The sequence below is a fragment of the Oncorhynchus tshawytscha genome, linkage group LG10 (genome assembly GCF_018296145.1).
Source record: "Oncorhynchus tshawytscha isolate Ot180627B linkage group LG10, Otsh_v2.0, whole genome shotgun sequence".
In the NCBI taxonomy this organism is placed as follows: Eukaryota; Metazoa; Chordata; class Actinopteri; order Salmoniformes; family Salmonidae; genus Oncorhynchus; species Oncorhynchus tshawytscha.
The window spans coordinates 20,852,022-20,862,507 of NC_056438.1; the positions used below are offsets into that span (position 1 = coordinate 20,852,022).

At 43.0% G+C, this 10,486-nt stretch overlaps 1 protein-coding gene across 4 annotated transcripts in view; it reads right to left on the bottom strand.

Annotated features, from left to right (window-relative positions):
* The window catches only part of LOC112259910 (fragile X mental retardation syndrome-related protein 1), a 33,452-nt gene extending 23,418 nt beyond the window's left edge, over positions 1–10,034 (bottom strand). For all 4 annotated transcript variants that reach the window (XM_024434608.2, XM_024434605.2, XM_024434607.2 and 1 more), the window contains exon 1: positions 9,335–10,034. In XM_024434608.2, coding sequence (XP_024290376.1) covers positions 9,335–9,385 — 51 coding nt within the window. In that variant the 5' untranslated portion in view covers positions 9,386–10,034. The remainder of the gene's footprint in view (positions 1–9,334) is intronic.
* Positions 10,035–10,486: the final 452 nt, after the last annotated feature.

The window sequence follows — 10,486 nt, forward strand, 5'->3', positions numbered from 1 at the left end:
GCCACACCAGATACTGACTTTTGATTTTGACCCCTTTTGTTCAGGGACACATTATTCCATTTCTGTTAGTCACACGTCTGTGGAACTTGTGCAAACAATGTTCTTCCCCAAAAACATATCAAAATGACAATCTAGCTAACTATATAGCTGTCATCTAAAATAACCCTAATTTATAAGACAATTCTTATTTGATTAATGAGGGCTGGACCCATCTAAGTGAAGCTAGCCACAATAAGGATTAGCCACAATAATGGACTTTGCAGTTAGCGTTCAAAATGAAAGTATGGTACAATTCTACTATTTGTATTAATTTGCATCAGTCATTGACTAACTGCAAATTCCACTATTATGCCTATGCCTTAATTTGGCTAGCTTCACAACACACAACCCGGTCAAGACCTCACTAGCCACATGAAGCTTGCTGGCTACTTATAACGTTAGCTTTGGGCAACAGGGTTAGGTAGCTGGCTAGATATTCATTTTTGTGAACTCAAGTTCAATTTCAATAGGTGAACAACAAGTGGCAACCTAGTCAATACTTGCAAGGATTCCCAAATCATTGCTAAGAATAATGAAAATGACTGCAGTTTTTACTGGTCATTGTTTGCAGGCTGGTTGTATTGGTGCTAGCTAGGTACCAAGCTAAAGCTAGCTAACACAGAAGTTGCAGTCGAACAAATGATGCTCTATTACCAACGCAGAATTGTAAACACATCGTTCGTGGCCAGTGTTTGCTGACTTTTTTGTACAGCTTTGACAGGGCTACCGTCTCTTTTTTGACACGCAAAGACCTATACACCATTCCATAGTATGTATGTCATGAAGCTAATAGCAGTGATGCTATTACTGTGTAACTCCAGTAGGACATTATCGGAAAAATAGCGCACTTGGTAGTGTTAACCGTGCTTGACCAGTCGGCGAAAGCCAACGTCACCCACGACAGAACGGTTGATTGTCAAGGGCAATGAAATTAATTCTCTTGGCATTAATGGACTTCGCCTTCAAGTTGTCGTCTCACTGAAATTGTTACTCTTTCAAATGACTGCTTGACTCACACAGCAGACATTGTGGGGTAGGTTAGGAATGGTGTTGCACGTGTAGCGCAATTTTTTTTACGTGGCGTCATTACGTCATGTACCTACATTATTTAGGTATGCAAGTCAGCTTTGACATCGGTTTTGCGCATCAGCCGACAGATGTTGGTCCGATACCGATATGTTCACCGATATACTGTGCATCCTTACCTTTAGGAATACACAGGGAGAGACTGTGGAAGCCTATTATATTTTTTCCCACGTTCTCTCGAAATGGACTAAACAATATTGAGAAGTTATTTGAGAAGGCCAACATCCCGAAGTCGCCTCTTCACTGTTGACGTTAGAGACTAGTGTTGTGCGGGGTACTATTTAATGAATCTGCCAGTTGAGGACTTGCGAGGTGTCTGTTTCTCAAACTAGACACTTGTGCACAATTGAGTAATCGGACAAGTACACCGGGGCCTCCCACTCCTTTTTCCTCGTCTGGTTAGAGCCAGTTTGCGCTGGTCTGTGAAGGGTGTAGTACACAGCGCTGGCCAGGAAACTGAAGATCTCATACATTTCTCACATGGAATAGCCTTCATTTCTCAGAACAATAATAGACTGATGAGTTTCAGAAGTTGGTTCTTTGTTTCTGGACATTTTGAGCCTGTAAATCGAAACCACAAATGCTGATGCGCCAGATACTCAGCTAGTCGAAAGGACAGTTCTATTGCTTCTTTTATCAGAACAGTTTTCAGCTGTGCTAACACAATTGCAAAAGGGTTTTCTAATGATCAATTAGCCTTTTAAAATGAACTTGGATTAGCTAAAACGTGCCACTGGAACACAGAAGTGATGGTTGCTGATAATGGGCCTGTGTACGCCTATGTAGAAATTCCATTAAAAAAAGAATCTGCCATTTACAGCTACAATAGTCATTTACGACATTAATGTCTACACTGTATTTCTGATCAATTTGATGTTATTTTAATGGGCAAAAGTGCTTTTTTAAAGGGACATTTCCAAGTGACCCCAAACTTAACTATAGTTTGTCATTTTTTATTTAGCTAGGCAAGTCATTAAGGAACAAATTCTTATTTGCAGTGACGGCCTTGTTCAGGGACAGAACGACAGATTTTGACCTTGTCAGCTCGGGGATTGAATCTAATAACCTTTCAGCTACTGGCCCAAAGCGCTAACCACTAGGCTACCTGCCACCCCAATAAATACATATATACATAACCAGTCAAAAGTTTGGACATGCCTGCTCATTCAAGGGTTTCTCTTTAATTTTACTATTTTCTACATTGTAGAATAAGTGAAGAATTAACGATGAAAACACATATGGAATCAGGTAGTAAACAATCAAATTTTAAATCAAAATATATTTTGATGTTTTATTATTCAAAGTAGCCACCCTTTGCCTTGATGACAGCTTTGTTTACTCTTGGCATTCTCTCAACCAGCATCATGAGGAATGCTTTTCCAACAGTCTTAAAGGAGTTCCCACATATACTGAGCATTTTTTGGCTGCATTTCCTTCATGCTGCGGTTCAAATAATCTCGAACCATTTCAATTTGGTTGAGGTCGGGGAATTGGGGAGGCCAGGTCATCTGATGCAGCACTCCATCACTCTCTCGGTAAAATAGCCCTTACCCAGCCTGGAGGTGTTTTGGGTCATTATCCTGTTGAAAAAACAGATGGGATGGCGTATCACTGCAGAATGCTGTGGTAGCCATACTGGTTACGTGTGCCTTGAATTCTAAATAAAGCCCCTCGAGTCACCAGCAAAGCAGCCCCACACCATAACACAACCTCCTCCATGCTTCACGTGGGAACTACACGTGCGGAGAGCATCCGTCCACTTACCCTGCATCTCACGAAGACAAAGCAGTTGTAACCAAAAATCGCAAAATTGGACTCAGACTAAAGGACAGATTTCCACCGGTCTAATGTCAATCACTCGTGTTTCTTAGCCCAAGCAAGTCTCTTCTTATTGGTGTCCTTTAATAGTGGTTTCTTTGCAGCAATTCAACCATGAATGATTCAAGCAATCTCCTCTGAACAGTTGATGTTGAGATGTCTGGTACTTGAAATCCGAAGCATTTATTTGCATTTATTTTTATAAACATATCCTCTGCAGCAGAGGTAACTCTGGGTCTTCCATTCCTGTGGCAGTCCAGTCCTCGTGAGAGCCAGGTTCATTATAGCGCTTGTTGGTTTTTGCGACTGCACTTTTATAAACTTTAAAAGTTCTTGACATTTTCCGGATTGGCTGACCATGTCTTATCGTAACGATGGACTGTCATTTCTCTTGCCATAATATGGACTTGGTATTTTACCAAATAGGGCTACCTTTATTTAACCAGGTAGGCCAGTTGAGAACAAGTTCTCATTTGCAACTGCGACCTGGCCAAGATAAAGCATAGCAGTGTGAGCAGACAACACAGAGTTACACATGGAATAAACAATTAACAAGTCAATAACACAGTAGAAAACAAAGGGGGGAGTCTATATACAATGTGTGCAAAAGGCATGAGGAGGTAGGCGAATAATTACAATTTTGCAGATTAACACTGGAGGGATAAATGATCAATTGGTCACGTACAGGTATAGATATTGGTGTGCAAAAGAGCAAGTAAATAAATAAAAACAGTATGGGGATGAGGTAGGTGAAAATGGGTGGGCTATTTACCAATAGACTATGTACAGCAGCAGCGATCGGTTAGCTGCTCAAATAGCTGATGTTTGAAGTTGGTGAGGGAGATAAAAGTCTCCAAATTCAGCGATTTTGCAATTCGTTCCAGTCACAGGCAGCAGAGTACTGGAACGAAAGGCGGCCAAATGAGGTGTTGGCTTTAGGGATGATCAGTGAGATACACCTGCTGGAGCGCGTGCTACGGATGGGTGTTGCCATCGTGACCAGTGAACTGAGATAAGGCGGAGCTTTACCTAGCATGGACTTGTAGATGACCTGGAGCCAGTGGGTCTGGCGACGAATATGTAACGAGGGCCAGCCGACCAGAGCATACAGGTCGCAGTGGTGGGTGGTATAAGGTGCTTTAGTGACAAAACGGATGGCACTGTGATAGACTGCATCCAGTTTGCTGAGTAGAGTGTTGGAAGCCATTTTGTAGATGACATCGCCGAAGTCGAGGATCGGAAGGATAGTCAGTTTTACTAGGGTAAGCTTGGCGGCGTGAGTGAAGGAGGCTTTGTTGCGGAATAGAAAGCAGACTCTTGATTTGATTTTCGATTGGAGATGTTTGATATGAGTCTGGAAGGAGAGTTTGCAGTCTAGCCAGACACCTAGGTACTTATAGATGTCCACATATTCAAGGTCGGAACCATCCAGGGTGGTGATGCTAGTCGGGCATGCGGGTGCAGGCAACGATCGGTTGAAAAGCATGCATTTGGTTTTACTAGCGTTTAAGAGCAGTTGGAGGCCACGGAAGGAGTGTTGTATGGCATTGAAGCTTGTTTGGAGGTTAGATAGCACAGTGTCCAATGACGGGCCGGAAGTATATAGAATGGTGTCGTCTGCGTAGAGGTGGATCAGGGAATCGCCCGCAGCAAGAGCAACGTCATTGATATATACAGAGAAAAGAGTCGGCCCGAGAATTGAACCCTGTGGCACCCCATAGAGACTGCCAGAGGACCGGACAGCATGCCCTCCGATTTGACACACTGAACTCTGTCTGCAAAGTAATTGGTGAACCAGGCAAGGCAGTCATCCGAAAAACCGAGGCTACTGAGTCTGCCGATAAGAATATGGTGATTGACAGAGTCGAAAGCCTTGGCAAGGTCAATGAAGACGGCTGCACAGTACTGTCTTTTATCGATGGCGGTTATGATATCATTTAGTACCTTGAGTGTTGCTGAGGTGCACCTGTGACCGGCTCGGAAACCAGATTGCACAGCGGAGAAGGTACGGTGGGATTCGAGATGGTCAGTGACCTGTTTGTTGACTTGGCTTTCGAAGACCTTAGATAGGCAGGGCAGGATGGATATAGGTCTGTAACAGTTTGGGTCCAGGGTGTCTCCCCCTTTGAAGAGGGGGATGACTGCGGCAGCTTTCCAATCCTTGGGAATCTCAGACAATATGAAAGAGAGGTTGAACAGGCTGGTAATAGGGGTTGCGACAATGGCGGCGGAAAGTTTCAGAAATAGGGGGTCCAGATTGTCAAGCCCAGCTGATTTGTACGGGTCCAGGTTTTGCAGCTCTTTCAGAACATCTGCTATCTGGATTTGGGTAAAGGAGAACCTGGAGAGGCTTGGGCGAGGAGCTGCCGGGGGCAGAGCTGTTGGCCGAGGTTGGAGTAGCCAGGCGGAAGGCATGGCCAGCCGTTGAGAAATGCTTATTGAAGTTTTCGATAATCATGGATTTATCGGTGGTGAACGTGTTACCTAGCCTCAGTGCAGTGGGCAGCTGGGAGGAGGTGCTCTTGTTCTCCATGGACTTCACAGTGTCCCAGAACTTTTTGGAGTTGGAGCTACAGGATGCAAACTTCTGCCTGAAGAAGCTGGCCTTAGCTTTCCTGACTGACTGCGTGTATTGGTTCCGGATCTTCTATACTACTACCCCCTCAACTTGTCACAAGACAACTGATTGGCTCAAATGCATTAACAAAATAAATTACACAAACTTAACGAGGCACACCTGTTAATTGAAATGCATTCCAGGTGACTACCTCATGAAGCTGGTTGAGAGAATGCCAAGAGTAAACAATGCTGTCATCAAGGCAAAGGGTGGCTACTTTGAAGGTCAAATATATTTGTTTAAAACTTTTTGGGTTAATACATGATTCCAAATGTGTTATTGTATAGTTTTGATGTCTTCACTATTATTCTACAAAGTAGAGAACAGTAAAAACAAAGAAAAACGATGGAATGAGTAGGGCGGTCCAAACTTTTGACTGATATTGTATATATAAAGAAGTCAAAGGTGCTGCTCTCACAGGTTTCCTAGATAAATTAAGGGATGTCGAAAACGCTTGAAATGTGTGCTTGATATGAACGAGAGGAGATTAGTACAGTGCCTTCAGAAAGTATTCATACCCCTTGATTTAAAATCAACATGTGTTACAACCCGAATTCAAAATGGATAAAAATTTACTCTCACTCATCTACACAAAATAATGCGTGAGGACAAAGTGAGATTTTTTTTCTCACCAAAATTGTTTCAAATAGAACACAAGGGCCTCCCGGGTGGCGCAGTGGTTAAGGGTGCTGTACTGCAGCGCCAGCTGTGCCACCAGAGACTCTGGGTTCTCGCCCAGGCTCTGTCATAACCGGCCACGACCGGGAGGTCTGTGGGGCGATGCACAATTGGCCTAGCGTCGTCCGGGTTAGGGAGGGCTTGGCCGGTAGGGAAATCCTTGTCTCATTGTGCACCAGCGACTCCTGTGGCAGGCTGGGCGCAGTGCGCGCTAACCAAGGTTGCCAGGTGCACGGTGTTTCCTCCGACACATTGGTGCGGCTGGCTTCCGAGTTGGATGGCGCTGTGTTAAGAAGCAGTGCGGCTTGGTTGGGTTGTGTATCGGAGGACGCATGACTTTCAACCTTCGTCTCTCCCGAGCCTGTACGGGAGTTGTAGCGATGAGACAAGATAGTAGTTACTAAACAATTGGATACCACGAAATTGAAGAGAAAAAAGGGGTAAAATATTTTTTTTTAAATAGAACACAGAAATCTTATTTACAACCGAGTCAATACTTTGAAGCACATTTGGCAGTGTTTACAGTTGAGACTCTGGTTAAGTCTAAGAGCTTTCCACACCTGGATTGTGCAAATATTTGCCCATTGTTGTTTATTTGTATTTTTTTAAATCATTCCTAGACAACCATTTTCAGGTCTTGCAATAGGTTTTCATGTAGATTTAAGTCAAATCTAACTTGGCCACTTAGACATTCACTGTCTTCTTGCTAATCAACTTCAGTGTTGATTTAGCCTTGTGTTTTAGGCTATTGTCCTGCTGAAAGGTGAATTAATCTCCCAGTGTCTGATGGAAAGCAGACAAACAGGTTTTCCCAATAGGATTTCCCCTGTGCTTAGCTAAATTCCATTTTTTTATCCTGAAAAACTCCAGTCCTTAACTATGCCCACAACATGATGCAGACAGCACTATGCTGGAAATTAGTGGTGATACTCAGTAATGTGTTGGATATGCCCCAAACATAACACTTTGTATTCAAGCCAAAAAGTGAATTGCTTTGCCACATTACTTTATTCTATACAGGCTTCCTTTTCACTCTGTCAATTAGGTTAGTATTGTAGAGTACTAGAATGTTGTTGATCTATCCTCAGTGCTATCATATCACAGCCATTAAACTTCGTAACTGTTTTAAAGTCACCATTGGCCTCGTGGTGAAATCCCGGCGTAACCCTCATTCCTCTCCGGCAACAGTTAGGAACGACGCCTGTATATTTGTAGTGACTGGATGTATTGATACACCATCCAAAGCATAATGAACTTCACCATGCTCGAAGGTATATTCAATGTGGGGGTTTTTGTACCCATCTATCAATGGTGCCCTTCTTTGCAAGGCATTGGAAAACCTTCCAAGTCTTTGTGGTTGAATCTGTTTGAAATTCACTACTCGAATTAGGGATCTTACAGATAATTGTATGTGTGGAATACAGAGATGGGGTAATTCAAAAATCATGTTAAAACACTTAATGCACATAGAGAGTCCATGCAACTTATTATGTGACTTCTTATGCACATTTTCACTCCTGAACTTATTTAGGCTAGCATAACAAAGGGATTGAACACTGACACTTTAGCTTTTCATTTGAATGAATAGGTAAACATTTTCAAAAACACAATTCCACTTTGACATCACGGGGTAGTGTGTAGGCCAGTTACCCCCCCCCCAAAAAAAAAATCTAAATTTAATACATTTTAAATGAAGGCTGTAAGGCAACAAAATGTAAAAAGGTGTGAATACTTTCTAAACGCACTGTAAAGGTGAATGGATTGTATACTTTCAGGCCATAGAGACAAAATGTCGCAAAGTTCACAGAACAGGTGTGAGGGAGGAGGAGAATAAATATAGTCCAAACCAGGGGTATTAAACTCTTACCCTACGAGATCCTGAACCAGTTGGTTCTGTTCTACCTGATAATTAATGGCACCCACCTGGTGTCCAAGGTCTAAATCCATCCCTAATTAGATGGAAGCAATAAAAAAAATGCAGTGGAACTGTCTTCGAGGTCCAGAGTTTGAGGGGTTTAAACCACAAGGGGAGAGCAGAGCTAGAGAAAAAAAAACAGGACAGAGTGAATGAAAATTTGGACTGAAAGGGTGCTGAGATTAGGATCACCTGTTCCACCAACACCTGCTTCAGTTCTTCAGTTACTGTCAGGCAGGCTCAACTGAGCCATTCAACCATTAGCAAATCACTAGGGCCTATTCAACTGTCTGCCAGTACACAAACTGTCTGTTTTACTAAACTACAGCAAGCATTTGCACAGGGACTTCTGCCTTACTGACGTTAAATGTAGTCATTTGACTCAACTTGAATCACTGAATAAAATAACTGACATCCTCATAATGAAAATGAATGCATTGACTCCCTTATGTTGAGTCACCTAATTTGGTTGTCACTGTAGTGTGATGTTTGGAAACAGCCATGATATGACTGACTATCAATGTAAATAATTTGATTCACTGTACTAACGTAGGCTGACTCAGCCTCCTCGTTTGAACGAGAAATTGTTAGAAAAAAAACTTAAGGAACAATGTGAGAAAGTGGAAATAATTTAACAGCTTTATGGTAGGTACCTGCTTAGAAAGACTAATCAAATACATTACGTCAGTTAGGCTACTTACTTTGCTATGTCTCACCCGGGACAGTAAACAAACAGGTCGAGATCTCAGAACATTTTAGATTGTCCATCCTTCCACCGCCCTTATCCTCGCTAGCAAATGTGAGTGATTAGCTAGCAACTCCTACCAAAGAAAGGAGTGCCCCGAGAAGATGGTTAGCTGACTAGCTCAAGACAGCCAACAAAGTGTAAAATTGACATTTGGAATTGACCAAAACCAGGCCACAACAAGCGTGCTCCACAATGGCCAACGGTGACCTGATGAACAAAAAAAAAATCTAGGAATAGCGATCTTAACATTTTTTGGGCCTACTCTCAATGAATGATGCTGCTAACCAAAGCTGCCAGCTAGTTAGTTAACGTTACCAACGCTAGTTGGTATTTGCTAGCTAGTTAGAACAAAACTCTGTCGACATCAATATTTGCAATTGTTTACCAGTTGTGCATCCTTAGCTAACGTTAATCACTGCACTATTTCATTTACCTTGTAGAAGGCCCCGTTCGAACCGCGAACCTCCACCGCCAGCCCGTCCATAGTCGTCGGTAGGTCCGCACGACTGGGCTTCTCTGATTGAGCCGCTACGACTCCGTGCGGTTCCGGTACCACCCCCAGCTTCTCTGCCGCTGGCCCGTCGCCGCTCTCCGGCCGCTTGTGGATTTCCAGTGTTTCGGGAGGTGGAGGGAGAGGGGTGAAGGGATCGGGGAGTTGGGTGTTGATTATGGGATCAACGAATAGCTAACGTTAGCGTCTCCAGCGGTCAACTTCACGTTAGCTCACTACCTAGCTAACGTTAGCAAACTATCGACGATACCTTTGTTAGCTAGCGTGCAACGGCACTAGCAAGGTGCTGTCCTGCGTTGAGGGGGCCCACGGCGGTCTAGTTGCAATGTGCTTCAAAGCTAATGATGCTATGTGAAAGGAAGATGTTAGCAAGCAGCTAGCTTTCACCGACACCTTGATTCCGTCACTTGCGGGATGCCAAAACAGGCGTATACATGCAGCAGTCGGAGAGAAGTTACTGTATTAAGTCATCGCTGGGATTCCTTTTGTTGTTTTTTAAGTATATTTTAGCAAAAAAAAGTATCCTCCCGAACTAAGCGTTTGTGGTGCACTATCGCCCGACAACTCCTAATACTCCAACCACCCGTCCCTCAAACGCACGCCGACAGAGTACATCAGTGAGGTACTGAATGATCTCGATAAGCCCACCCCGCATTCTTGAGAGATACACCCAAAATAGCATACTGACTTATCATTGGTCAATATGACCGTAAATCAAATATAGATATTTTTCATTGGTTCAACAGTTAGAGGCCGGTCTGTGTTTCATCCAATAATTGAGCCAAATATCTATTTTAGGCATCTCTATTGGAGATACTGCCTGTCAGTTATGTTACCCAAATTACTGGCTCAAATGGCAATCTAATTTTGTGGACCTCTACATTCCCATCCTTATTGTGATTTAATTGAGTCCAGGGGTAGTCTATGAAAATTATCAAATCACGTTCATAAATGTGCAGACCACATTCATATTCATATAAAATAATTATTTGTGGAAGAAAAACAATGTACACTTTGCATTATTTTTTTTAGATCCATTAGTAGGTTACCGGGTATATAGAAATGTGAAAATGC